At 56.7% G+C, this 27757-nt stretch overlaps 8 protein-coding genes across 8 annotated transcripts; 4 read left to right on the plus strand and 4 right to left on the minus strand.

Moving 5' to 3' along the window:
- Positions 1-189: 189 nt before the first annotated feature.
- MKK02DRAFT_35623 (allantoicase) lies at positions 190-3246 on the plus strand (the record flags this gene model as incomplete). Its single annotated transcript, XM_053089222.1, has 12 exons — positions 190-253; positions 305-390; positions 427-515; positions 548-818; positions 987-1337; positions 1382-1414; positions 1448-1935; positions 1969-2162; positions 2196-2248; positions 2284-2835; positions 2887-3040; positions 3089-3246. The coding sequence occupies 12 exons, from the start codon at positions 190-192 to the stop codon at positions 3244-3246; spliced, it is 2493 nt and encodes an 830-aa protein (XP_052941621.1).
- A 4121-nt stretch (positions 3247-7367) lies between these two features.
- On the minus strand, positions 7368-10279 carry MKK02DRAFT_35624 (vacuolar-ATPase subunit; the record flags this gene model as incomplete). Its single annotated transcript, XM_053089223.1, has 10 exons — positions 7368-7458; positions 7507-7728; positions 7775-7851; positions 7897-8373; positions 8408-8663; positions 8698-9427; positions 9461-9683; positions 9727-10053; positions 10098-10198; positions 10252-10279. 10 exons carry the CDS (start codon positions 10277-10279, stop codon positions 7368-7370), a joined length of 2532 nt encoding a protein of 843 aa, XP_052941622.1.
- Positions 10280-10767: 488 nt separating this feature from the next.
- On the plus strand, positions 10768-13772 carry MKK02DRAFT_21182 (putative transferase; the record flags this gene model as incomplete). Its single annotated transcript, XM_053086374.1, has 13 exons — positions 10768-11036; positions 11081-11178; positions 11225-11319; positions 11372-11468; positions 11520-11612; positions 11659-11983; positions 12038-12128; positions 12164-12528; positions 12578-12693; positions 12797-13011; positions 13058-13289; positions 13335-13461; positions 13565-13772. The coding sequence occupies 13 exons, from the start codon at positions 10768-10770 to the stop codon at positions 13770-13772; spliced, it is 2331 nt and encodes a 776-aa protein (XP_052941623.1).
- Positions 13773-14045: 273 nt separating this feature from the next.
- On the minus strand, positions 14046-17973 carry MKK02DRAFT_21580 (putative peroxisome biosynthesis protein PAS1; the record flags this gene model as incomplete). The annotated part of the gene is made up of 17 exons (XM_053086433.1): positions 14046-14133; positions 14186-14277; positions 14335-14412; positions 14563-14844; positions 14899-15097; positions 15145-15463; positions 15516-15624; positions 15672-15811; positions 15904-16132; positions 16190-16344; positions 16394-16584; positions 16634-16696; positions 16754-17288; positions 17343-17457; positions 17508-17591; positions 17636-17833; positions 17878-17973. 17 exons carry the CDS (start codon positions 17971-17973, stop codon positions 14046-14048), a joined length of 2973 nt encoding a protein of 990 aa, XP_052941624.1.
- Positions 17974-18810: 837 nt separating this feature from the next.
- MKK02DRAFT_41478 (translation elongation factor 2) lies at positions 18811-21686 on the minus strand (the record flags this gene model as incomplete). The annotated part of the gene is made up of 7 exons (XM_053091577.1): positions 18811-18860; positions 18933-19023; positions 19133-19444; positions 19489-21269; positions 21312-21415; positions 21459-21608; positions 21658-21686. The coding sequence occupies 7 exons, from the start codon at positions 21684-21686 to the stop codon at positions 18811-18813; spliced, it is 2517 nt and encodes an 838-aa protein (XP_052941625.1).
- Positions 21687-22932: 1246 nt separating this feature from the next.
- On the plus strand, positions 22933-24367 carry MKK02DRAFT_21371 (uncharacterized protein; the record flags this gene model as incomplete). The annotated part of the gene is made up of 7 exons (XM_053086404.1): positions 22933-23139; positions 23187-23256; positions 23304-23455; positions 23512-23605; positions 23669-23793; positions 23834-24116; positions 24168-24367. 7 exons carry the CDS (start codon positions 22933-22935, stop codon positions 24365-24367), a joined length of 1131 nt encoding a protein of 376 aa, XP_052941626.1.
- Positions 24368-24488: 121 nt separating this feature from the next.
- Positions 24489-25131, minus strand: MKK02DRAFT_41480 (uncharacterized protein; the record flags this gene model as incomplete). The annotated part of the gene is made up of 5 exons (XM_053091578.1): positions 24489-24570; positions 24625-24794; positions 24916-24948; positions 25010-25028; positions 25079-25131. 5 exons carry the CDS (start codon positions 25129-25131, stop codon positions 24489-24491), a joined length of 357 nt encoding a protein of 118 aa, XP_052941627.1.
- A 772-nt stretch (positions 25132-25903) lies between these two features.
- Positions 25904-27696, plus strand: MKK02DRAFT_41481 (uncharacterized protein; the record flags this gene model as incomplete). The annotated part of the gene is made up of 14 exons (XM_053091579.1): positions 25904-26004; positions 26053-26152; positions 26198-26235; positions 26334-26404; positions 26452-26495; positions 26546-26616; positions 26678-26765; positions 26816-26842; positions 26900-27015; positions 27083-27118; positions 27175-27231; positions 27280-27415; positions 27478-27591; positions 27652-27696. The coding sequence occupies 14 exons, from the start codon at positions 25904-25906 to the stop codon at positions 27694-27696; spliced, it is 1044 nt and encodes a 347-aa protein (XP_052941628.1).
- Between the last annotated feature and the right edge of the window lie 61 nt (positions 27697-27757).

Raw genomic sequence — 27757 nt, forward strand, 5'->3', positions numbered from 1 at the left:
GAGCGAGGAATGTGTTGGTGCGCGTCGATCAGCCATCTCTACCGGAGTTAATTATTCCTCCCACTTTGGGACGTGTGGAGACTCCACACATGTCCGCCAATAGCCGCCTCGCACCGACCGGCCCAACTCGGACCATCCTCCCAACTCAACCTTTCCTTATCTCTCTCATCTATACATCCATCTAGCACCATGACAGAGTATAAGCAGATTCCTCTCGAGCAGTTCGATAGCGAACTCAAGAGCAAATATGTCGGTAAGCCAAAAATCAGCTCTCGAGGTTCAGAACTCAGCTAACGACGCTCAGAAGTCAGCTCCGCTGCCCTCGGCGGACAGGTGTTGTCCTGCTCGGACGACTTCTTTGCGTCCAAAGACAACCTCATCAAGCCTGGCGTACGTCAATATTAGCTCCTTAAGCTGATCAGCTAGCCATCGGTGTCCATGAAAGGGCAGTTCGGACCTACAGGAGCTTTGTATGACGGCTGGGAGTCCCGCCGACACAGCCCGACTTTCGACTGGTACGTCCCATCGCAGCTCTAGCTAAGTATAGGGTCATCATCAAGCTTGCAGCTCCCACTTCGAACGTCCATTATGTCGACATTGACACCTCACACTTCTCGGGGAACGAAGCGCCGTTCTCGTCCGTCCATGCGCTCAAAGGGGACACTACCAAGCTCAGCGACAAAGACCCGAGGTGGGAGGAGATTCTCCCCAAGGTCGAGCTTGGGCCGAACAGCCGTCATATCTTTGAGCTGGGGTCTAAGGGGAAGGAAGGGTCTTTCAGCGCCTTGATGGTCGGTATGATCCCGGACGGAGGAATGGTAAGTCATACCTCTAGAGAGACGTCTGCGTCTGTCGAAGCTCTTCCCGTTCACGGTCATGGCCCAGAGGGACTGGAGCTTCTCAGTTATCCTGCCTCCCAGTACCGGTCTCAATATCCTTCTGGCCGTATTCGTACCCTTCTCTGCCTGGACGCAGCTAATTATCAGGCTCGATTCCGGGCATACGGCCTCCCCGTTCCTCCTACTCCCCTCTCCACCCTCCCCGCAGCTCTCACCGCACCTATCAACCTCCTCGACCCCCTCTTCGGCGCGCGCATTATCTCCTGCTCGGACGCCAATTTTTCTCCGCCCGGGAACCTCCTCCTCCCCGGCCGAGGACACGACATGTCGGATGGGTGGGAGACGCGCCGGAGTCAGCTCAACCGGGGGAAGTATGGACCTGGGGGCGCGCTGGAGGGGCAAGAGAGGAGCGAGTGGGTCATCGCGAAATTGGCGGGCACGGGGGTGGTGCGGTATGTCGAGGTGGATACAGCGTATCATCCGGGAAACTACCCTGTTGTAAGTTATCAAAGACGAGATACAGGGGTCCAGCTGATGGATAGGCCTGCAAAGTCGAAGCTATCCAAAGCGAACAAGTGAGTCGAATTTCCTATCATGGCTAATACCAGGACACACCGGCCGAGAATGCCCAATGGACCCTCATTGTTGACAAGAAACCCCTCGGACCGCACCGGCAGCACTTCTTCGACGTCGAGCGTTCCGTCGGCGAGCAAATCTTCTCCCACGTCCGTCTCAGCACTTTCCCAGATGGTGGCCTGAAGCGCCTTCGTATCTTTGGTCACCCCCTCGCTTCTTCCCCAAATCTCACTTCTGCCTCCCCGCCCAACATCCCCGCTCTCCCGCTCACTGTCGAGGCGTTCAAGCCATACGGTGATGTCATCCAGGGCTTTGATCTGCCCACGTCCGCCCCGAAAGGCATCAAAGTGGCGCTCGCAAACCAGGGGACGGCGTGGAAGATCGACCGCCTGGCCAAGGTGGAGGAGACATACCCTGCGGGTCTGCTCAAGCGGGGTGGTCTCGGTGTGGGTGTGATCAGGCAGCAGAGCCATTATGAGACCAAGAATGGATGCGAGATCCCTGTCAGCACTCTGGAGAGGTACGTATATGTTGAAGGCGGAGCTGATCATAGGCATGCTGCGACCACCCAATCGTTCATCCCGATGGGCAAGACCGCTCCGGAGGGGACGGAGGAGCTCGCTCCTGGTGGCGCATACATCGCCGTCGTCGCTTTCAATGGCAAAGACGACAAGCCGGATTTATCGACACTACGAGCATTCTTCATTACCAGCTCCCAGGGTGTCTCCTACCACGCCGGGATTTGGCGTAAGTTCTCCCTGAAAGCAAAGCTGATAAGAGACCACTCTATGCTCAGTGTTGATGGACCTGGGGACTATGCCTGTGTCGAAGCTGTACGGTACCCCGTGTAGCTCAGCTGACGAAACAGCAAGTCGGCGACCCCGGACTAGTGATGGACTGCGAGTTCCACTCGGACAAATTCTGCACCATCGTCGTCCCTCCCTACACGGACCAACACCGGCCCGTCTCCATCCCCCGGCGCACACTCACCCACCCCCGTCCGGCCGAGAAGGAGCAACATAGCGTCTTTGAGAGCGTCACCAATTTCCTCCAGGACCATGCTGCGACGGGTACCACGACGTCCCACCACCCTGCCGACCCAACGCACCCAGTCCATCCCGTCCCGATCTCGCCTGAATTGTGGGCACCGTTCGGCGCGCTCATCCGTGCGTACCCCGACGTGGCGGAGCGGGGCGCGGGACAGGAGGTATTGGTGAATGAGAAGGGCAAGGCCGAGAAGTATACCCGGCTCGCGCCGATCTTGTCGACGTATCCTGAGGAGGCGGGGGCGAAGGCCAGTATTGGGGTGTACAGAGCGACAAGGAAGGTCGGGCTGGAGAGGGGCAAGGTGTTTGATGTGCGGTTGATGGAGAGGCACCCGCATACTACTCAGGCGTTCATCCCGATGAACAAGGGTACTGTGAGTTGTCCGCTACCTACTTCTGTGTAGGAAAAGCAACTGATACCTCAGTGGGAAGGGAAAGGAGAATCACCGCTCCCACCAGGAGGCGCCTTCCTTGTCGTTGTAGCCAAGAATGGGCCAAATGATCGGCCGGACCCTTCGACATTGAGGAGCTTCATCATGGAGAGCAGTACCGGTCTCTCTTATGCTGCTGGGACTTGGCGTAAGTTTTCAACGATTCGAGTTGAGGAAAGTAAAGCTGATGGGATAGACCACCCCGTCCTGGTTCTCGACTCGACGCTCGATTTGGCGTGTATCGAGACGCAGGTATCGACTGGCGTAGGAGAAGAGCCGGACGCGAGGGACTGCGAGCTTTTGAGTTGGGAAGGGGCCGAAGTATTTGGGAGAATCGCTGTGCCGGAGCTATAGACACTGTCTTGATAGCGCAAATGCAAAGGGGTAGAAGGAAAATCTAAGGTACATGGCGATATATCCTCTACAAAACGGTCCATAGTACTCGTACACCTATCATAGTGTCCATCCTCGAGGTACCGCTCTAATTAACAGCAAACAGCTCCTTCTTGACCTTATCCAACCGCTCCCTCGCCAGATCCCTCTCCTCTCTCAACCCCTTACACCTCGCCGTCTCCATCGCGAGCGCGACCTCCAGTTTCCCCATCTCCACCTTCTTGATGCTCTCCTGCCTCGCCAGCGCCGTGTGCAGATCGACGAGCTGGCGATCCTTTTGCCGCGTCGTCTCGCGCGACTGGGTCAGCGCGGACAGGGCGGTCGAGAGCTGGTTCTGGAGGTCGGCGAGCAGGGTGTCATTCATGCTGACGACAGAGGGGGAGGCTGTTATTTTGATGAGTGGACCGGGGGAGAGGGGTGCCGAGGTCGGAGCAGCGGGCGAGTCGGAACTGGCGCTGGCGGCATTGGCGGCTGTGTTGGCCGAAGTGGTGGTATCGAGGGCGGATGCCGCTGGTTTGGGCTGACTGAGCGCCAAGGACTTTTGCAACTTTTCGTCCATCTCCAAGAGGGTATGACGGAGGAGCGCGAGCTCTCTTGCGTCCCGCTCGATCTGGCGATCTTTGCCGAGGAGGAGATCCTGGAGCGATCCGAGGACGCTGGCGATCTGGGGGTTGATGGCGGATTTACCGGTCCCGTTGGCGAGGCCGCCGAGGGAGAGGCTGATGGATGCGGTGGAGAGGGATGGAGTGGGAGAGGAGGCGCGATCCCGCGACAGGGAGGGGGTACGGATGAGATCGGATGCGTCTGTGAGGGTCGGACTTGGCTGTGTTGCTTTGTCTAGAGATCAGCTGCGTCCCCCACAAGCGAGAATAAGGGAACGTACGATTCGATCCCATCCCCTTCTTGAAGATGGAGCTCAGACTATTGAAGCTCGCACTCCGCTTTGGCGCCTTCTCCTTCTCTTCCTTCTCCCTGTAGCTTCCCGACAGATTCCGACTGCTCAGCGCGGACCGAAGCAGACCGGGCATCTTGGGCTTCTCCTTGGGCTTGTCCTCGCCTGCCCCCGCGAGAGGAACGACGTGCCCCAGATCCCACGTCGGGATGAAGCTCGACCGGTCGATATCGAGCGATCGGGACCCGGTCGCCGCAGCGGCAATGGCGAATGGCGAGTCGTTCTTGCCTCCGCCGAGACCGCCGGCGAGGCGCATATCGATCGGACTGAGGAGCCGGGGGTCGATTGACGCTGGCGAGTCGGCCGCCGAGGATCCGTGCGTAGAAGGGAATGGCGCCTCTAGGATCTGCTTGGATATTTCCGGCCAGTTCCTTACGAGCCATCCGAGCGCTTTCTGACTTTGGTCCACCACGGCCGAAACGACCTCTGGATCGTGCTTCTTCCCCTTGCTTCCCGGACCGAGACCCGGGACGCCCTTTGCGCGGGACGCGAGCAGCGCCGGCCCAAAGATGATGGATATAGCGTCGAGGGTGAGGCGGTTGCCCGGGAAGAACTGGAGTTGCGTGACGAATGCGAGCGAGTAGACGAGGAGCGAGAAGTGGGGAGGAGGGAGCATTTTGAGGATGGTGATGGCCGCAGAGAGGCGGGAGGGGGTGGGTATGTCCATCCGTTGACAGTTCATTGATCCGGCGGGGAAGTCGGGGGCGCAGCAGAGGTCCCAGAGCGCAGAGAAGAGCGAGTCGTCCAGGATAGGTTCGGGGAGATCGCGCATGAACCGCTTGAGAACGTTGGAGAGGGAGTGAACGTTGGGGGAGGAGAGGTCCGTGCCGTCTCCGTAAAAGGGAGGGGTATTGCACGCGTCGTAGTGTTTGGTGACTTCGGCTTCTTTGCCTGCGAGGCGGAAGATACCGGGGACGTCCATTCCTGACAATCAGCTCAGACCATGTTTGGTGCATGGGTAGACTCACCACGACGATAGATCTCCTCGACGAGGATGAAGACAGGAATGGGGAGCTCGTGGTCCTGTCCGCCGACTTTGGTGACGCACCATCCATCCGGCGGGATATCGACGAGGCTCACACCAAAGATAGGCACTAGCCATCAGCTCGATCCCGTTCCGACCAGAAAGAAAGGACTCACCATGCCAGACCCGATCATACGCATCCTCATTATCAATCACAGCGACGATCTGCCTATCTCGTTCATCCATGCTCTTCCTCCCAAACATCTTGAGCCGGCCCAACATTCCCGCCCTCTTCTCCCCGATCCCGCTCTTTTCGACCCGATCCTTCTCCTTGTCCCGCCCCAGCCCTAGCCCCAAACCGATATTGCTCAGGCTGAACGAACTCGTCAATCCCCCTCCAAGGCCTAGACTCGTCAGGCTCGCCGAGGACTTCAGACCATTCCCACCGCCTCCAGTTCCCCCGAGCGGCGAGCCCACCCCCGCATCGTCATCAGGGAACATCCACCAGCGCTCGTCCCCTTTCTCCACGGCCACCGGCGCCTCCGGCATAGGCACCACCGTCGTGCCCACCTCACGCCGATCATCGCTTGTCCCTTGCCGCTTCTCGTACGCTTGGTCCACGCGCGCAAGGAGACCCGGTATATCGATCCGCTTGGCCAGGTCCGACTGGTCCACCTCCAGCGTGCGCGCGAGGTGCGACAACAGGCGAAGGCGAAGACGGATATGCTGCGGTACGCCGAGGTTGGTAGGTGGGGGAGGAATCGAGTCGATCTCGGCTGCGAAGCGAGTAGTGTGGGCCGGGTTCGGTGCGGGGATCCCAGAGGTAGAGCCGGTGATGTGTGCGGCAGGGGCAAGACCGGCGCCGGACGAGTTGGCGCGTTTCCGGTTGGCAGCGAGCTCTTCCCGTGCGCGCGTCTCGGCCTGCTCTGATCGCAGGACAGGCACCGAGGGTTGAGGGCGGAGACATGACTTGTTGTTCCCGTTGTTTCCGCCGCCGCCTGTGTTACCGCCCGGTCCGCCCATACTGATCTTGCGCATGAGCCCGCCTTTACCGCCGCCTCCGGAGCTCGTGGGCGATCCCCTCAAGTCGGGCGAGAGGGAAGGTACCGGCCGCCTAGTAAGGCCACTCGGGATCTTGCGGACCTTCTGCTGACCGCCTCCTTGTCCTCCTTGTCCTCCCCCTCCACTGGCAGCATTGGGCGAGAGCGTCGACCCTCGCCCCGGCGACACTCCCCCCAGCTTACTCCCCTGCCCTTGCCCCGGTCCCTGTGCCTGCCCCTGTCCACGTCCAGACGGGCTCGGGATCCGCTGTTGCTGAGGCGACGGCGACGGACTCGAGATGTTTCGCTCCTTCAGCTGATGGTGCAGGTGCGGCGGCGTCTGCCTGGGCGAGAAACGAGTCGCATTCGTATTCTCTTTCCCGCGGGGTTGGATATGGAGAGGAGGGGTGCTTGGTGTTTTGGGAAGAAGGGAGGCGGGACTGCCGCCGCCGATACCGCCCGGGCCGAGACGGTGGACGAAGGGGTTGTTGTTCTTGAAGCCGTTGTTACCATTGCCGCCGCTAGAGGTGGAGGTGGGGTCGGATACCGAGCGGGCGGCAGAGGAGGAAGGGAGATTGGTCGTGTTGGATAAAGGGGAGGGGCCGAGGGGCGATCCCCGAGGTTGGGGGATACGACTTGGGCTCATGCTGACGAGCGATCCGATCGAGGCGTCGAGGGTGTTGGCGAGGCGGAATGTCGAGGGAAGCGCGGCGGGGTCCGACCGGAAAGATGAGGCGATACGTCCGTTGTCTATACTGAGGATCAATAACGAGTCTCCGACGATGCAGATGTGAAGGAGAAAGCTAAAGGCACCTGTATACTGTACCTGTCTGTATACAATAAAGCCCACAGCTGTGGTCCGACCGGCCGAAACACCGTCAGAGACTAATGTCTCAGACATCAGATCGGCCCGGTGGCGCTCCGACATACCTGCCACCTCATTAGCATCAGCGTCAACAAACAGCCAGTGTTTGCGCCGAGTCACATTAGCGCGGAATGTAAAACAACGCTAGCGAGGTTGCGATTGACGGTCGGTCTTGAGCGCCGATTCTGACCAGAGATGCACTTTAGATGCATGCGACAGTTGACGTGTTATGGAGATCGAAAACGGTCGATCGGAGTGCTTTCAAGCCGTCTCGTCATCCTCCGGGATCGCAAAGCTGAGCGGTGTAAACGCGTACCCGCCAGCCATGTAATGCTTTCCGTTCGCCTCGACCCTGCGATGTCAGCTTGAGCCTCCGTTCCACACAGACAAGGTAGCTCACCAGTGCAACCTCAGTGCGTGCAAGAACGCCGACAGTCCTTCCATGACACACAGAATCGCGATGGTGAGGAAGAACCACATGGCAAACATGGCGAAGATGTAGATGGATTGACCGATAAGCCCGGCTTTGGTCGTAAAGGCGCCAGAGATGGTCATGTCATACAACACCTCAGAGAGTTGGGCGTGGGCGAGTGACAAAGCCCAGAGACGCAGATAAGACGCGCTAGAATATCAGCTTTGAAGACTCGGGATAGGAAGGAAAGCTTTACGTGTTGGAGATACACCCCAGGCAAAACTCGATGGTATGGATGACCTGGTGAATGATGACATCTCCCATCTCAAAGCCCTACCTTATCAGCTTCAAAACCCTCGCAGGTCTCGTGAAACTCACATGCTCCTCACCCCCCTCATTCGGCGCCACGCTATTCCCCACCTCATCCTCCTCCTCCGGCTGCCGGCCCTCCCCATCCTGCGCATCCTCACCACTCCCAATCTGCCCATACCCCTGCCCCACAATCTTCTGATGCTCCCTCCACAGCATATACGGCTTCAGACACAGCATCCACGGGACGCACACCATCGCAATCATCAACAAGACGACCTGGACGAATCCTTGTCCCGCGTAGAGCTGAGTACCCGGCTCGATCGTTCCGGGGGAGAGGAACATGTAGATGAGCATATTGAGGAGGCCGGGGGGTGCGGACGAGGATTGCGACCAGTCGATGGACCACTTGTAGATGATGCAGACGACGAGGTAGCCGAAGATGGACCACATGAAGAGGATCTGGGGGATGAATTCGGCGTAGATGTTGAGGGGCTTTTTAAAGTGAATGTGATTGGGAACTTGGAGGAAGATGGCGAATGACATCTGACGTCAGCTAGGGTCGACCGCATGTACTCACGTGGATCACACCGAGGATGATGGACATCTTCATCTTGTACGAGTTGGTAAAGATCAATCCGTTCTCGGCGCCGTGCCATCCAGGGTCCAGACCGAACGGGTAGACGTTGCCGGTAGCCTTGGCAACGACCGCTCCTGCCTCGTGCGGAAACTCCCAACCCGATTGCCAGATCGAAAGCGACTTGGAGAAGATGTCGTTGTACATGAATCCGGTAAAGATCGAGAAGGCGCCCATGAGAACGATAATGTATCGGCCACTAGGGGTCAGCTCAGTCCGGCTGGAGCACTTACAAGAAGAAGGTAGAGGTGATCTCGTCCAAGCCAGACTTGAGAAGCTTCTTTTCGTAGAGGATCATGACCGACGCCGCGAGGAACGCGAGGATACCGTGTCCGATATCACCAAACATGACGGCGAAGAGGAACGGGAAGGTGATGACGGCAAAGATACCCGGGTTGACCTCTTGGTACGTCGCCATACCGTACGAGTCGATGATGGTCTGGAAGCCCTCCGTAAACTTGTCGGTCCGGTGGAAGGTCGGCGGGGTCTGGTGGGTGCGTAGCTCCGAGAGAATGGCAGGAACCGACGTGCCGGCCGTGTCGACCGCTCGACGGAGTCCGAGCTGGATTGCCGTAATGTCACGGGTAGGACACCATCCCTCCGCCACCAAAGTCTTGCGACCCTGGTCATACGATAAGAGGTTGAGCGTCTTGTAAATCTCCTCTTCCCGCCTGACGGCATCCTTCCACGCCTCGATCCCCTCGGCAATCTTGCTCAGCTCGACGCGGCGCGTCTGGCTCATGTTGAAGAGGATCTGATCGACATCCTCGAGACGCGCCGACGTCTCGCGGAGAGAGTCGGCCCGCTTGTCTTGGGACGAGTCGATATTGTAGAGGGTACCGCCCATGGATTCGGCTACTTTGCGAATTTTGGTGAGGAGCTCCGGTCCGTGCGCAAAGATGATAAAGACGTCCTTGTAGGTTTCCTTGCCGGAGATGGGGTCCACAAAGGGTTCTTCGATTTCTGTCATTAGCCCAGTTCGTAGGGTGGACATACCAGAATAGTTCATGTACAAGTTTCCCCTGAGGACTCGCCACAAGATCCGCTCGAACGTGGGCATGCGGTGCCTCTCGATCGTACCAGAGACGAATTCCAGGTCGAAACCGCCAGAGATACCCTCGCCGGGAAGGGTACCAAACTCGGCAGCGTGCTCGAGGAGTGCAGTGCGATCGTCGCCCTCGTCGAACGAGGTGCGAATCTCGGTGTGGCGATGCTCAGCCTAGGCATAAGCTTTGCCCGTCCTCCAACAAAGACCAGCTTACCTCGTTGAAGAAACCAGCAGTCTCCCTCAAGACCCACTTCTTCTCCTCCAGCTCGCCCTTGCGCTTCCCCAACTCCTCCCACGACTTGTTCATCTCGTTCAACCGCCGCTCGTGCTCTTTGAGCTTATCGTCCAGCTCATCGAACGCATTCTGGGCCCGGGGCCCGACCGTCGTGAAGGGAGGGACGGCCGAGAGTGGCGGGATACCCAGAGGAGGTACCACAGCCGTGATTTGATTGTGGAAAAGACGGATCCGGCGGGACATCTCGCCAAGGCGGCGCAAGCGTGAGGTGAATGGGCGCTGGAACGAGGTCACGGTTGGGTTGAGCTGATAGTCAGCTCCGCCAAAAATACAGATGAGGGGCGGCTTACGTCCTTGAACTGGAAGTTACCCATCTCTGCGAGCTCAGAGATGGTATCATGCGATACTTCCGAGGGGATGTAGAGCTGTACCAAGCTCATCTCTTCCGAGCCTAAAGCGTTAGCTGGGTCTCGATCGATGCCTCTGGCGGGTGCCATAGCTCACGGAAGAGGGAGGGGTACGGGGACGACATGCTGTGTAGCCTGTGTCCTTGAGTATGGCTGAGTAGTAGATGGTATGAAAGTGAATGGTCGATCGACGACAAGGGGAGGGTCCAGTAGGCAAACGCGGAATCAGATCTGAGTGTGGCACTTTGCCATCAGCGTCATGTTAGGTTGCAGCAATTGCGAAGGACCGTTCCCGGCCTGCTATGCATCGATACGTCTTTCCTTGGCACGAAACAGGCGGGATGGGCCCTGTAATATTCCCCGGAGCTGTTCCGGTGTGCATGCGGAAAGCGCTTAATCAGTCCTCATCCTCTGCGGCTGGTGAGGAATGTGGAGCTGGAATCCGAAGAAGGTTCACTTGTATACTCCCCCCATTTTATTCCCCACGCAACCCACGGCCGGCCAGCCTCACATTCGTCTTATTGCCTGTAGACATGGCTCAATAGCAATTCTCTCGCCTATACCATCCTCTCAGTGCCTATCGGCCTCCTCCGCCACCGCCTTCGCCGCCAGGATGGCCAAGATAATATTCTACTTTCGCACAGTCCTCTACTCGATCACCCTCCTCACCGTCTCCTTCCTCGCCGTCCTCATTGGTCTTCTCTGCACACTCTGCGGTGTAAGGCTGAATACGAATTACTATGTCGCGAGGACATTTTACCAAATAGCGGGGCTGGTGATGGGGTGGACGTTTGAGGTGGAGGGGGAAGAGCACCTGGATAAGGGCTTGGAGGGGGATAGTGGGAAGGGACGGAGTGCGGTCATGGTGGGGAATCATCAGAGGTGAGCTAATGTCTTGCGATGCGGAGACATGAGCTCATATATAGCTTCGTAGATATCCTGTATTTAGGGAGAATATTCCCAAAGCACGCAGCGATCATGGCCAAGAAATCGCTCAGCAAGATCCCGGGATTGGGCTGGTTCAGTGAGCTGTCTGCTCCATGATGAGGTACGCATGAGCTGACATATAGTGCTTCTCTCCGGCACAGTCTTCATCAACCGTTCAAATAACAAGTCGGCGGTAGCGAGTATGCAACAAGCCGGCGAGGACATGAAGCGGAAACGGGTGAGTTCACGGGAACGAAGTGAAGCCGACTGTGCCCCAAGCTGACCACTAGATATCGCTCTGGATCTTCCCTGAGGGTACAAGACATCTGTCGCCCAAGATGGACCTCCTGTCTTTCAAGAAGGGGGCTTTCTACCTTGCTGTACAATGTCAGCTCGTTCTTGCACACCTCAGAAGTTGGCCCGCAGCTGACATCGTAGCTGGCGCACCGGTCATCCCTGTCGTCTGCGAGAACTACCACCACCTCTACGACGGCAAGACGCGCTTCAGATCTGGAACTTTGAAGATCAAAGGTCAGCTGAGAAGGTCGGCATGCTCGTGCGCAAAGCTGACATCCAGTCCTCCCGCCAATACCCACTACCGGCCTCACCACCGCCGATGTCCCCGCTCTGATGGAAAAGACACGTGACCAAATGATTGCCGCCCTCCAGTCCATCGCTCGGTCATCCGGCACCGCCATCGGTAGCGATACCGAGCCTCTTTTGTCCAGCTCGACGCAGGACTACCAAACGCACGACGGCAACGGGGCTGCCAACCCCGCCGCGGTCGAGGCGGAAGTAGGCGAGGAGGAGAGCGAGACCAAAGTTGCGCCGAGCAACAGGCAGGCGGATGGCGGCGCGGTGAAGCAGGCCAAGAAGGTCGGGAAGAAGAAGTTGGCAGTAGCGTGAGGACATCATCTGTCGGTATAGTTAAAATGCATAGGCTTATAATTCGGAAGGATGGTTTCTGATTTCTTTCACCCGGTCGCTGGTGGAGTCGAGGGACATATCTATTCTTTGGCGGTAGAGCTTATCAGACGGGGACACAAGGTACTCACTATCTTACATCGTGTACTGACACACAGGTGATTGTGATAACGCACCACCACCCCCCGCGCGTCGGGATCCGATACCTTGCCCCCGGCCTCAAAGTGTATCATCTCCCCTATACGCCCATCTCGGCGAACGCGACCTTACCGAACTTTTTCACGTTCCTGCCATATCTCCGCACCACCCTTCTCCGGGAAAACATTGACCTGGTACACGGTCACGGGTCTCTCTCTTCGCTCGCGCACGAGGCGGTCCTTCAGGCGCGAATGTGGGGGGTCCGGACGGTGTTTACGGATCATAGTCTGTTTGGGTTTGGGGATGCGGTGGGGATCTTGACCAACAAGTTGTTGGCGGGGGCATTAAGGAATGTCGATGGAGTGATTTGCGTCAGTAATACGGGGTAAGTCCTAGTCTGGGCAGAGTAGAGTGGAGGTGAAGCTGATGGGCAGGCGGGAGAATACAGTCCTTCGAGCAGAACTAGATCCGAGCTTGGTATCCGTCATCCCCAATGCGATCGTCTCGGCGCAGTTCCAGCCGGACCCATCACGCTCTGACCCAAAGTACAGTAAGTCCCACTTTCCCCGCTATTTCTTCCCGGCCCTGTACGTTCTGTGACTCAGAGCTTCTCGGCCCTGAACTTTCTGTGATCCAAACAAGCTGACAAGCAGTCACCATAGTGATCATCTCCCGCCTAGTCTACCGCAAAGGCGTCGACCTGCTCATCGCGTGCGCGCCAAGGATATGCGAGATGTTCCCCCAAGTCCGGTTCTTGGTCGGTGGGGACGGACCCAAGATGGTCGAGCTGGAGCAGATGAGGGAGAAGTATCTGTTGCAGGAGAGGGTGGAGCTGGTTTGTGCGGTCCGGCCGAGTGAGGTCAGGAATGTAAGCTCAGCTCCATGAGGAGGGAAAGGATTGAGCTGATTCCCAGCTCCTTGTACAGGGCCAGATCTACCTCAATACAAGCCTGACCGAAGCATTCGGGATCAGCATCATCGAAGCCGCCTCGTCTGGCCTCTTTGTCGTTTCGACCAAAGTAGGCGGGGTGCCCGAGATCTTGCCGGAGGATATGATTGAGTTTGCGAGGGCGGATGAGGAGGATGTGATTCGGGCGCTGAGTCATGCGATACGGGTAGTCGCTGCCGCTTCTTCGGGGCGGGATTGTTCTGGACTAGGCGAGGTGGAGAGGGACGAACGTGGCGGAGGAGGTCAGTGGGAGAGACATGAGAGAGTCAAGAGGATGTACGATTGGCAGATGGTAGCGGAACGGACGGAGGTGGTGTATGAGCGTGCGATGGAGGGGGAGATGAAGGATGTGGGGGAGAGATTGACGAGGTGGGGTCCGGTTCCTCGTTGTTGGCTTCCTCCTCGTTTTGCTCAAAGCAAGATCGAGGGGGAAGATGAGAGGGGGTAGGCTAGTCGGTGCTGATCATCTTAGGCTGGTAACCCTAGGCCCAATCTTTGGACCTATCATGTGCATCATCATTGCGGTACAGCATTACTATTTCTGGGCGCTGGAGTGGTGGGCGCCGAGAGATGAGCTGGACGAGGTGGAGGATGAGTGGGATCACAAGGAGTTCCAAAACGTCGGTCCATTCCCTCGCTCTTCTAAAGAAGGTGGTTCTGAGATTGAGCTGATACTGTAGGTTGTCTCTCGGGAAAGAGCAATCGCTGGGTGAGCGTTTCCCAGTAGGCTACTACTGCGTCCTCTCGCGTTCCTTGCCAAGTTGCTACCAGGCCGTACTGGCCGAAGTGCTGCTCCGCGGCCTCGCTCCTACGGCGCCCGCTCGCCGAACATCTGTGAGGGATCTTGAGGTTTTGTGGGCCCAGCCGCACCCCCCATCATCGCTAGTAGACGTGTGCGGAGAAGGGGATAAGAAGGGAATTTTACTGTACGTAGCCATCTATATGCATTCCCCTTATTGCAATGATACTCTAGTCCCTGTATCTCTTCCCGTGTCTCCATTCGCCATCTTTCCATCTCGGTCAGACATGAAGGCTCTATAGCTAGTTCCCGTTAGCTGATGCTCGAACAATGGTCATGCGAACTACAACTCACATATGTTGCAGCTTGGCTTTTTCCTTGAGGGGCACCGATGGTCGAGTATTGGCCAGCGACCGAAGAAGATGGACTTGCTCAATGACCGGTTTCTGCAATTGTCAGCTGCTGATCATACAGCATCGACCAGAGTAGGCAAGCGGACGTACAGCGGCAGTGGCAGTATGGAGGTGTCCTGAGTCTGTGTCGACTTGAACAGAAGAGCTATTCTTGATGATCGTGGTGATCTGAGATGTCAGCTTGACGAGATCCTCGATCCGCCGGGTGCAACTCACCCTCGCGTCAGATGCAGCCTTCTCAGCCCTCGACCCAGTCTGTTCCGGGAAGGACCGAAACCCAACCGTCTCTTCCGCCACCTCCTCCCTCCTCACTTCCACAGTCTCGCCAGCCTCCCCATCGACCGCCTTCCCCTTCCCCTTGCCTTTGCCTTTGCCCTTTTCTTTCCCCTTACCCTTCCCTCCATCCCCACTGGACCCATTCGCTTGACCCCTGCCCTTCGCCCCCGCCGCCCCGTCGATCTGAGCATGAATCACCTCCAGATGAGCATTATACATCATGGCTTGAAGGTCCGCGCCGGAGAAGCCGTCGGTGTCGAACGAGATCGCCTCCATATCGACTGTTGCGGCAACTTCCATCTTCCGAGACAAAGCAACCAGGATCTGAAATATCAGCTGATGCCCTTTGTAGGACATTGTACGGAGAGGAAAGCGGACGTCAAGCCGTTCCGCCTGGTCTGGCATATCGCACAACAGAGACTTGTCCAATCTCCCCGGTCTGAGTAACGCCGGATCAATCAGGTCAGGCCGGCTCGTAGCTGCGAGCACATACACCCCTTCAAGACCCTGCGCACCATCCATCTCCGTCAGCATCTGATTGACGACCCGATCCGTAACTCCCGTCGAATCATGTCCACTACTGGGTGAGCTCATTCCCCGATAGCTGAGGAGATGGAAACTCACCGTTTTGGCGCAATTGAATCAAACTCATCAAAGAACAGCACACACGGCTTTGCAGCCGTCGCCCGCTCGAACAGGTCCCGTACAGATTTCTCCGACGCACCGATATACTTGTTGAGGATTTCCGGACCCTTGACCGAGATGAAGTTGAGGCCGCACTCTTTCGCGACTGCGGAAGCGAGGAGAGTCTTGCCGCATCCGGGGTAGCCGTAGAGGAGGAGACCGGATCGGAGGCGGAGAGGGCAGTTGGCGAATATTCTTGCGTACTTTGTCGGCCATTCGAGGGTTTCGCGCAAAACTCGGCGAGTCTCAGTCAGCCCTGCTGAGGTGAGCCGGCTCCAAACACAGCGGTAGGCCTGACTGAGGAAGCTCACCACCAATATCACTCCACTTGACGTCCGACTTCTGCAAGCTGACGCCGCGCAGACTGAGAGGTGTGAAGGCAATCTGGGCGTCGACGAAGTCCTGCAGACGGATGCTCTGCTACTCGTCAGCTACACCCGTGTACTATTCAGGCGAATTCAGCTTACCTGACTGTCCCCACTCCTTGCACTTCGTATCATCGCCTGCTGCGTCGCGCTCCCCACCAGATCAATCAAGTCCGCCGCCGAATACCCCTCCGTCATGGAACCCAGAGTGACAAAGTCAAGAGCTGATTCTCCTGATTCCGCTTCTTTCGCGGGAACAGAGCGGCTCGAGCGCCGACGAGAAGCAAGCTCGGACTCCTCGTCGACGCTTCTCATGCTGCTGCGCACGGCCAACCTGAGCATCTTCCGTCAGCCAAGCTCGGATGCGCACGCACCTCTTGTCGGACTTCTTTGGTCGGTGGTGAGATCTTGAGGGCATCGCCAAAGACGTGCTTGCTATTCAGAAGGGGGTGGAGACTGGACGCAGCGACAGCTGTGACGAGTACGAGAATGCCCGGCGGGATGTCTTTGATGAGGCGGCAGAAATGCTCGGCGAGGATTTGGGGATCTGACGAGGACGATAACTGAATTGTCAGCTTGCTCCGCCCGGCTGATGGGAAAAATTGTGGGAAGAAGCTGACCTCATTCTCCGGCCCGATCAAAGAGTCAAGACCGTCAAGAACCAGCAAACACGGCGTCTTGCCCTTCGCCTGCTCCAGCCAGCTGTTGATTTCTTCCTTGACCTTGTCCACTCGCCGTTCGGCGTCTAGACGAGCGACGTCGATGTAGATTTCCTCTATGTACGTCAGCTGCTGGTAGATTGTTGGCTGCATAATGTAGCTTACCAGCCATGACAGCCACGTCTTGCTCCAAATAGCTGGCGATCCGCCTCGCTAGGCTGGTCTTGCCCGACCCCTTTCCGCCAGTTAGCAGTAGCGGTCGACAAGCTGAGCCGTCCTGCAGGCGGAAAAAGCGGAGCGCGTCATCGAGCAGAGTCGAGATACCCGCCAAGGGGGGCATGAGTGAAGGTGAGGTTCTGACTAGTCAGCTCAGCTCTTCAAATTCTCACGCGAGTGCTAGCTCACAGTGGTCTATGCTTCGCCGTGGAGCTTTTCGTGCCTTTCCGCTTCTGCGACCCGACATACAGACTACCAGGTCAGCTTCTGATCCGCATAAGAGCCTTCAATCTGGATCAGGTAGCTCACTCAACACAAGCCCAGTCATTCTCCCACTTCTCCGCCCCCTGCAGAACCACACAGCCCTCCGGTACACCCTCCCACTCCCCCAGCCAGAGATATACCGGTCCATCCCCATTCTCCGCTTGTCCTCCAGCTTGATCCCCATCTTTCGCGACGTCAACCGCATTCAGCTCCCCTTGCGCCCCGGCGTCCCGCTTTCGTCGCTGCATCCGCACAGGCAGAAAGTCTCCCTTGACGCCTAGCTTCTTTCCCGCTGTTTCCAGCGTGTCCGAGCACACCCACCCGACCACCTCTGGATCGCCCTTCCCCGCTGGCGGTTGTCCCCATTGCGCCGCTATCCGCTGAGGCACCACTCGGACCTCTACGGCCTTCTCCTTGCCCTTTTCTTTCCCCTTTGAACCTGCTACAGTTTGTGCGGGGGTGATGACCGTCTCTGACGGGGTCTTGGATGAGGACGAGCGGGGTCGTGGCGCAACGTAGATTTTGGTATCTGGATTGACGAGCACCGCCGAGCTCGCTGATGTCGAGGGATTGGTCTGGTCTGGCAGATCAGCTCTGAATGCTTCGTATCATAGCTGAAGGTATCTGAGCTCACCGACCCTTATCCGGATCTTGCTCTTGCCTGCGACCCAAGCATCAATAACCTGACCCGCCTGCGCCGCTCTCAACTGGGACAAGAGGTTATTCTCGAGGAAGCTAGCATGTTGTTCCTAAATTATGAGCTTCGGGCAGAAGATATTACCTGCTGTCGATAGCTCACCAGTATCTCCCAGTCGTCCGAAGTCAGAGGGGTAACGCTGACTGACTTGGCTCGGACGGGATTGTGTATGATGGAAATCTCGACCTGAGCAATGTCAGCTATGGCTACGATGGAGCTGTCTAGCTTACAATCGTCCCCTCAGCCCATCCGAGCGCTATAGCCACTTCAGGATCCACTTCTACTGTCTCTGCCTCGCCGCCGCCTATACTTGCCAAAGAGCTGGCAGCTGCCAAGCCCGACCATCCAAGGTATGCCGCTCTGGCAGGTCGGGAAGACGAGGAGGGGGATATCAGCGGTGTGAGGTGGAGTATCAAACCTTGAGGTCGCTAGACATAAGCTATCTGTCGGATCCTCGAGACAATCAGCTTACAGCTTGCTGTTGAGCTAGACTGGCAAAAAGGCTCAGAGGGAGGTGGACCAGGTTGGACCGTAGCGACCGGTACTTCACCGCCGCCTTTTTAGGCATCTCGACTGACCAGGAGGATAGTAGCTCCACCGGGTCCCCAGAGTATAGCCAGTACAGGTAATAAGTGTAGACGAGACAGAGAAGTGTAACAGAAGCGAAGGTGAGAGGAGGGCCGTGGGGTGGTCTCACCGGGTAAAGTCTCGCCCGGACTGCCCCCGGAACCAACACCCCAAAGTGGCGCCAGCCGAGCTCGGACCTCGCCACACACACACACCCTCCTTTGCCCCTCCTCAATACCCCTCTACAGTATGAGGCTTGGGGGAGCGTACAAGAGGATCAGAAGATCCCCTAACGACCTCCACCTGATACTACGACCTTGTTATAGGTGATGTGTGCTGAAAAAGCGAGAAATATGCTTGGAAATCAACCGAGAAATTGGCGGTCGAAGGGAATTTGCCACCCACTTCATCCTTCTCTATCTCCATTTCCATCTTTGAAGTGTACACCATCCTACATACCACTTGTGCTCAAATGAAGGCACCGGATACGTCACCAAAGGTCATAGCTACATCAGAGTGTCGTAAAGAACGCAGGCTGCTCATCTGTATATCGGTCGAAGCCTCGGTGCTGCCATCTCATACCACCCTTCTCCCCCCGTTCCTATCCCCCCTCCTCCTCTTACAATTGCCTTCTGTGCTTTTTCTGGGTGTTCAGAGGGATACACAAGACTCCTGAGAAGCTCAGGAACCAGTTCAAGCCAGAGAACAAACATATCATCGAGTATATAACACAATGAACGGAAAAAAATGTAAATAACAAACTCCCTCATCTCCCCTCGTCTCCCTATCCTTCCCTGACCCCTCCTAGAGCCTCCAGAACGTCTCCAGAACGCTCAGATTAGAGCTTATCATAGAAAGAGTCCCAGAGAGGCACATCGGGCTTGAGACCTGATGATATAAGCTTCCGACCAAGTCCAAGGGCAAAACATGGGGAAAAATGGAGTAAAATGGTCAACTTACCCTTGCGAGTACGGATCTTGACAGCAAGCTCATTTGTTTTGCTCCCAATTTCAGTTGGGTCGCTTCCGAGCAACGCCCAGTGGTCGAATACCTGCTTAGTTAGCACCTTACTCAAGTAGAAGAAGATCCAGCAAGAACAAGACAAAATTTGTCAAAAGTACAAATTTCGTCCTCCCGAGCCCAAAAATGATGCTACTTACAGCCTGGGGGAACGCCTGACCACCTGTAGCAGCACGCAGGTCCGCGTTGAACCCAAATGACTCCGCGACAGGCAGATATGCCTTCATGGTGTACATGGGGGTACCGATACGCTGTTCCGACGAGAACACGTGTCCTCGCCTGACGTTGAGGCACGAGTAGACACCGCCCTGGGCGGAATCGGGGCAGGCGATCTCGACGAGGAACATGGGCTCCTGGAGAGCGGGCGAGGCGAGGAGCTGAGCGGCGTAGCATACTCGGCGGGCGGTGGGGATGATCTGACCACCACCTCGGTGGATAGCGTCGGCGTGGAGCTGGGCGTCAGCGACGAGCAACTACTAAAAAGCTATCGACCTACAGTGCAGTCCAAGATGTTGTACCTGATACCACGCATAGGCTCCTCGGTCATGGCTCCCTCCTTGGTTGCCCACTGGAAAGCGGCAACACATGAATCCTTGATTTCGTTCATGTACTGCACACCCTTGGACCCGTCAAGGAAGACGTTGGGACCGGTGGTGTCGGGACCGAATGTCCAGATCTTCCTCGCGTCGGTAACGTCCCAGCCGTAGGTGTCTGCGAGGTAACGAGCCCGGATTTTGGGGTCATCACGGGGTGCGACGCGGCCGGCCTCGATGTCGGCGGTAAGCTCGTCACCGAGGGGCTCGGCCTTGACGTAGAGACGGTTGTGCTTGTTTTGCGACTTGGACAGCGCAATCATGGACGATTCGGCGGTGACGGTCTCACGGTAACCGACGACGGGGTCCGATTTCCGGAGGGGGACACCGGCGTGGTCGTTCTCGAGATCGTTGAGACAGATCTCGAGGTGGAGCTCTCCGGCACCGGCAACAATGATTTCACCATTGTCACCAGTGATGATCTTGACACACGGGTCAGACTTGGACAACCGCTTGAGACCCTCGACGAGCTTGGGGAGATCCGCCGCGTTTTTGCACTCGACGGCGACCTGGACGACCGGGGAGACCGAGAACTTCATGACCTTCATGTTGTGCGCCGTCTCCGAGGTGGTGAGGGTACCAGACTTGAGCAAGAACTGGTCGACACCGACGAGACCGACGATGTTTCCGGCCGGGCAGTCCTCGATGGCCTCGACGGAACGACCCATCATGAGGACAGTCCGCTGGATGGACTTGATGACCGAGTCCTCCTTCTTGCCCGGGACGAAGTTGGGGCCCTGGATACGGACCTTGGGTCCCGACGAGACGGTACCCGAGAAGACACGACCGAAGGCGTAGAACCGACCCTTGTCCGAGGTGGGGACCATCTTGGAGATGTAGACCATGAGGGGACCCTTGGGGTCACAGTCCCGGATGGCGATGGCGGACTCATCGTCCATGGGACCCTCGTAGAGGGTCTCGACACGGTACCGCTGAGCGGTGACGGGGGAGGGGAGGTTGATGACAATCATTTCGAGAAGAGTGTCTCCGGCTGGGAGGAACTTCTTCATGACCACCTTGAGCAAGACCTTGCCCTCGAGGTCCTTCTCGTCGGCAGAGAGCTTGATCTCGAGCTTCTCAAGGAGAGTGGGGATCTCATCCTTTTTGAAGTTCATGATCGAGTCAAACAGCCGGAAGATGGGGTCAAGAACGAACATGTTGAATGCACGCTCGAGCCCACCCTCTCCCGACTTGACCCACTTCTTGGTCTTGGGGTTGAAGTAGTTGTCGCCCCAGAGCTTGGGCATAAGCTTGCCCTTGTCGACACCGAACTTCTTGGCGTACCGACCGGCGAATTGACGGAGGGAGAACGCCCAGCCGTGGAGACCGGAACCGAAGGCGACCGTACCCTGCTCGGGGTAGACCTGGACGTCGCCGAGGACGGGGTCGTTGTAGGTGGAGACGATGACGTTGACCGACTCGATGGTACGGCAGAAGGACTGGTAGAGGTCCTCCTTGGAGACCTGAAGCTCAAGAAGAGCACGGTCGACCTTGTTGATGATGACGACCGGCTTGACTCGCTCAGCGAGGGATTGACGGAGGACGGTCTCGGTCTGGACGCAGACACCTTCGACACAGTCGACGACGACGAGCGCACCATCCGTGACACGGAGAGCGGCAGTGACCTCGGACGAGAAGTCGACGTGACCGGGCGAGTCGATCAGGTTGATCAGGAACTCGTTTCCTGCAAATCAGCATGATCCACGCTTCGAGGCGGAATACTCACCGTCAGTCTTCTGCTTGATGTCCGCAACATCCTCCTTGGGGAGGGGGAAGTACATGGAGATGGCGGTGGACTTAATGGTGATTCCTCGGTCAATCTCGTCCTGACTGAAAAGTCAGCCACGCCCGCGCACATGTGCGGACAACATACCGAGTGTCGGTGAATCGCATGTCACCAGCCTTGGAACCGGCGATAATTCCAGCCTTGGACACGAGCGAGTCGGTCAAGGTGGACTTTCCGTGGTCGACGTGGGCGATAACCGACATGTTACGGATGTTGGTAGGGCGGTCCATGAGACCACTGAAAAGTTAGCAAACGTTCGCTGATTCAGCAATTCGGATCGACATACCGGATCTCGTCGATGGTGAAGCTGGACATCAGCTTAGTCCTATATCTCCCGGTCCAATCCCTGTCCATCCCTCCATGCTGTTCCATCCACCATAGCCAAATTCCGAGGAGACAACTCACTTGACCTATAAATCGTTAGCGCCACCCATCTTTCGCCACCAGCAAAGGATCCAGCTTACCATTTTGCCTGATTTTTTTCTTGTTTACTAGCCAGAGGCGGGATTGTTCGGATCGGAGGATTCGATGGGGACACCTGTCTGCTCAATGACGAGCTGGATAGGTATGAGGATAGGGGGTAAGGATAGGAGATGCAGCAACCAAGGAGCGAAGGGGGCGAGGTGGAGGGCTCAAAGTCCCCCGAAAAACCCTCGATCCGTCGGCGTTTTGACTTTAGTTCCGCCAGAATTCGGTGGAGGCAAAGTGTGGCAAAAGGAGTGGCGACCCTTTCATCCTCAATACATTGCCTTTTTACAACTGTACTTCACCGTGGATGGCGTGTGGAATCATGGAACTCGGCTGAACGGTCCTGACTGTACTCACTACTGATACGTTTCACCAGAATTGGCTGTGCAAGGGAGATCAGGCTGTCCCTCGCAGCGAGACGCGGGGTGGCGCTTGTAGAAGCGATACCGTCAATACATTGCCTTTCTACAGCTGTACTTCATCGTGTATGGCGTGTGGGATCACGGAAGAGACTGAACGGTCCTGATCGTACTCGCTACTGGTGCATCTCACCAAATTTGGCTCAACGAGGGAGATCAGGCTTTCCCTCGCAGCGAGACGCGGGGTGGCGCCTGTAAGAGCTATCCGGCGGGACTGAGCATTGTCCATGACCAGTCTCACCCGGTCATGTTTGGATACGCTACTGATCACACTCATGTCCATGGCGGCAAGTGAGCCTGGGCGCTAAGATGGGTCGGGCGAAGAGCATCTTGATATTCCCTCGGCCGCCAAGCCGCCACGAAGGATCTTGATCTTGACTTGCGGTATCACCTCTTTACCTCGTTATCAGGGCGCTCTCAGCCGATCGGCTCAGCTCTGACAAGTCTGATGGAGTGCAATTCAGCAAGATCTAGCTGACCGCAATTAAGGCGATCAGCGACTTTGCCCAACCGCGGCGCACGGACATGCAGCGGGGGCCCCGCGCGTCGGGCCGCCCGGGCCGGCTTCTTGTCCGCTGGACCATGCAAGGTCGTCTGTACATCGTTCATCGTACCGGTATCACACCCTTCGCAACCCTCGCTTTGCCAATCACCCAACAAGAGACTCACTAAGTATGGCGCCGGTACGCGTCTCTGTCATCGGCGCGGGCATGGCCCTCCAGTGCCTGCACTGGCCGTCCATCGTCACTCAGCCGGACCTCTTCGTGCTCCATTCCGTACTAGATCGGTCGGGCCGAGGAGGCGTAAAGGAGATGTGCGGTCAGGGAGTCAAAGTAGTCAGCAGCTTGCAAGAGGTAGTGGACGATCCAGAAGTGGAGCTGGTACGTCTTACAGCCCGGGTGGATTCTGACGAGTCGCTGACGTGCAGGTCGTGGTAGCCAGTCCGAATAATACGCACCTAGAGTATGCTACCGCTGCGTTGAAAGCAGGAAAGCACGGTGAGTATCTCCCTGTATCTCAATGTTAACCACCGCTGACCAAACAGTACTCGTCGAGAAGCCCATGTGCCCAACCTCGGGAGAAGCGCAAACCCTCGTCGACCTCGCTCAGAAGAAGAACCTCATCCTGAGCGTATACCAGAACCGGCGCTGGGATGCGGACTTCTTGACGGTCAAGAAGCTGATCCGAGAGGGAAGGGTACGTACAGCTGAGTAGCGCCAGCATGCGGCCTTCGGGATGAGCTGATCATCTAGCTCGGAAACATCAACGAGTTTCAGTCCAACTATGACCGCTATCGCCCTCTACCACCCTCTTCCCCATCCTCCGCTCAGCCGAGCTCCAGCAGCCGTCCACACCTCTCAGTGGCGGATGGCAAGCCCCAGCCTCGACCCTGGAAAGAAACGCCGGGAGAGCATAACGACGTCATCTTCAATTTGGGATCACACATCATCGATCAGGCGTATGTGCTATTCGGTATGCCTGAGAGAGTAGGGTGTAGGGTATGGGACCAGCGCGGGATTGGGCTGGACGAAGCAGTGAGCTGGTCGGGTTCTGACTCTGTATGGGTGCCATCAGCTGACACAGCAGTTCGTAATGGACTTGTACTATCCCCCTCAACATCCCTCCCACACCCCGCTTATCGTCACTCTCCGCGCGTCCATCCTGTCCGCCATGCCCAAACAGCAGCGGTTCCTCATCAAAGGCTCAAGAGGAACATACACCAAGTTTGGAGGCGATCCGCAGGAGAAGCAGCTGTATGAGATAGGGACAAAGGGGTGGAAGGGGTCCTGGGACGGATTTGGGGCGGAAGATGAGGCGGACTGGGGAGAAGTGGCGCTTGTGAAGGAGGAGAGGGATGGTACGGAGTGGGATGTCAGATCGTCAGTGTCGGGCTCTCTATGTACAGTAGGGGATGATGAGCTGATCAGCAGATATCCGAGCGAAAGAGGGAATGGGCCATATCTATACACCAACCTCCACCAGGCTATCAGCTCGAGTGACGCGTCAAAGCTAGAAGTCAAGCCGGAACAGGCGGTCAATGTCCTTCGACTGATCGAGCTGGGTCTGCAGAGCTCGAGAGAGGGAAGGGTCATGCCCGTCAAGCCTTAAGTGATCTTCGTTGTCGGCTGAGGGGCAAAGTGAGTATGATGAGTTGTGTTTGCCGCAATGCATGGCTGCTGTACGCCGATACATTTTGCTTCTTTCCTCGGCTCCACCACCTGCTTATCGCCTAGTAGTCCTCTCCGGCCTCCCTAAGCTTCTCCCTGGCGTGCTGCTTTGCCTCCTCGGACGTCGAGTCGTTCGAAAGAGTCCTGTTGATCAGCTTGATTCCCGCTTCTGAGGGTGATATAAGCTGGGCGACTTACGCCTTGTACCCGCCGAGGACGCGGTGACGGTGCGCTTCATCCCCTTCCTTCTCGTCAGGGTGGACGTGGCCGCGGGTGTCGTGGTGTCCCTCGTGCTTGGGCACCTTGTGCTCGCTGAAGGAAGCTTTGCCGTCGACTTCGCTGACCTCGATCCCAGCTTCTTTGAGGTACTGAAATGTCAGCGTGCGGCTCCGGCAGGCATCGGGAGCTAGCGTGCTGAGCGGTGGATAGTGTTTGGCGGCCTCAACGGAGAGAATGGGATATGTTGGATAAGCGAAACAATCAGCTTACCTGGCGAGACCGCTCTTTAGCCTCTTCGCCGGACTGGGGATGTCAGCTTCGCGCACTCAGGGCTGTTCCTCCAAGGGTATACGATTCAGCTCACGCTTGGGTTATTCAGTGTGCTACGACGTCAGCTTCTGTCCTATTGCCAAAAGCTGAAGCGCAAACCTACGCCTTGTGTCCACCGATGATGTGGTGTTGGTGCTGTTCCTCTGCTGTGGACATTGTGCTGATGCGTGTTGATGGGTGTTAAGTGAAAGTGCGAGGTATTGGGTGAATGTGAGGGAAGGAAGAAAGGTAATAGAGATAGGGAACGGACGGGGCGGGGCCGTCTTATACCGTCCGAGCTTAGTCGGCTGACTAGACTACAGCTGTACAGCTAGTAAGCGTGTGTGCTGACGTCACATCACAGTCGCGTCATGGGTCGCAGCTGGACCCCCCCGTTTCATATAAGGTTTTGGGGGGACTCGAGGAATGTGGACGCGTCGGACGGAGTCGCGTCGTCGCGTCGCCGACAAAGTCGCTGAGCTCCATTGACTCCCGCCATCTCGCTAGATATCGTCTGTCACCTGCTGATGGGATATTTTGTCTGATGGCCAGTCTCTGGACCAGATCCTGATGTGGCCAAAGGTAACTTTCACAGCCAGTGGCCCAGACCCACTAGTCCGCTGATGCGATCAAGCTAATCATTGTGCCTGAAAGTCTTTGATCTCCCGAGGGCCTTCTTTCGCTTTCAACACATTCCTTTGCCCACTACATCTGCGCCTACCTGATTTAGCGCTTGACGACCAGAAAGGAGGGTCACATTCCGTTTACACAGCCGCCAGGCACACTGATGCGCCCTAATCTTGTCCCCACCCTGGGCGATAGGTACAGGAGCTAGATGCCTCATGGGCTCTGCCTTCTTATATGTCTTCACAACATTAACGCTGCTGACTTGTCCACGTCTGACTTTACTCCACCCCTCCCATCCCGCTCACCTCAGAACTCTTTCGCCATGTCAACCATCCCACCAGAGCAGCTAGCAGCTATGGAGGCCGGCGCAGCCCAGTTCTTCAGCCGGGACAAAGGCGCTTCTATCATGCCATTACACTCAGCGTGAGTCGTGCTGTTCCAAAGCACAGTGGACTAGCTGACAAAGCGCAGTGGTTTCATCGATAGCCTGCTCATGGGCATCGTCATCACGGAAGCCTGCCGATATTGTCGTTTCGTACGCACCGATCGAAAGCATATCGTTGCGATGGTGGTAAGTCTGACATGCTTTGCTGATCTACCGGAGCTGATGGCGCAGGCACTGGGTGTGGTCGGTACTTCAATCGCTTCGGTCTTGTAAGTCGAATAGACACTTCTCTTTCTCGCAGAACACGAGCTTCTCCTTACCTCACCGCGATAAGCCCTCCGTAAGCAGCCTACAGCTGATACCTTAGTATACTGCTCTGGATGCAAATCCTGTTCGTCTGGGGATTTGGCACATACTTGGACTTTGGTGCGACTCGGTGTAGGTCCCTTCAGCGACCACTTCGCATTCTCAAGCTGATCTGCTAGGGTTCGCTCGCTACATGTCCGTTAACGCAGGCACGACCCTACTAGTTCAGGCGAGCTTCCCTCTCTGACGAGTCGAACTGGAGCTGACTCTTAGGCTTTCTACATCGATCGAGCCAGCAGGCTCTTCCAGCACTGGTGGCCGGCTGCTCTTATCGGCCCCTTTGCGTGAGTTGTCTTGATCATTGCACGATCTGCAAGACGGTCAGGGAGGCGCTGATCCACTCAGTATTGGTACTTGCGCCGTCTCGATCGCGTTCATTAGGGTAGGATATGCGCCTTACGAGTATATAACCTTCGAGATGCTCGCCAACCCGGTACGTTCATGTCTGTTTCCTCCGATTGAGCCCGTAGCTGACCATTACAGGCGTACAAGGCACTTGCCTATAGCATTGTCCGTCCTGCCCCCTTTCCCCTCTTATTGACTTGCGTAGCTGATGATTATCTCTAGTGCTCTCTTTGCATCGTCACCGACCTGCTCATCACTCTCACGGTCGTCTATGGTCTGTTCCGCTTCAAGACAGGCTGCACACCGGCTACCGACTCTATACTTGGCCGCCTGATCATGTATGCTGACTCATCTTGCGCCTGATCAGGAAATCTCAACAAGATGGAATGTGGACTGATGAGGTAGTCAAATCTTTGAAGCTCAGTTGCCGGCGCTCGCTATGTGCGCGCTTTTTGGTCCTGTGGAGAGAAGGGTTGCGATATGAGGCTGACTTACAGCTCCGTCATCTCCTTCATCATGTGGGACCGAGCATTCCAGTTTGCTTTCCCTTTCGTGTAGGCTCTTTCTGAGTCCTCTGACGCCGATACCAAGCTGAGCAACAGGATCTCCCAGACCAAGATTTATGTCCTCGGGATGCTCATCACCCTCAACCTCCGGTCTACACCATCCGAGTCCTCGGGAACAGGTACCGCTGTCGGTGGTATTGATGCTCATGCGCTGGATCCAGTCACCAAAACTGTACGTTGATCCCTGCTCCCTCCTCCTCGCCTTGCTGTTGGCAGTATAGCTGACTCAAGCAGTATCATACCGAATCACACCTCATGAAAGACCTGTCCGAGGTGGAGCGGGGCGCCAAAGGCCAGCCGGAGGTGAATGCAAAGGACGAGGGGGATCGTGACTCTATCCACATTCACGTGCGTCTCTGATCTTCTCGTTTGAAATAGCGTGCGGGGTAGAACTGAAGCACCCCATAGTACGGCTCGACCTCCCACCTCTCGCCTCGACCGGAGGGCTGGTAAGCTGCGCTGGGCGTCGTCCTAGCAGCGGGAGTACGGTCAGCCCGTCATGTTCCATCATATA

This window comes from Dioszegia hungarica, assembly GCF_025882075.1.
Source record: "Dioszegia hungarica strain PDD-24b-2 chromosome Unknown MKK02contig_32, whole genome shotgun sequence".
NCBI lineage: Eukaryota > Fungi > Basidiomycota > Tremellomycetes > Tremellales > Bulleribasidiaceae > Dioszegia > Dioszegia hungarica.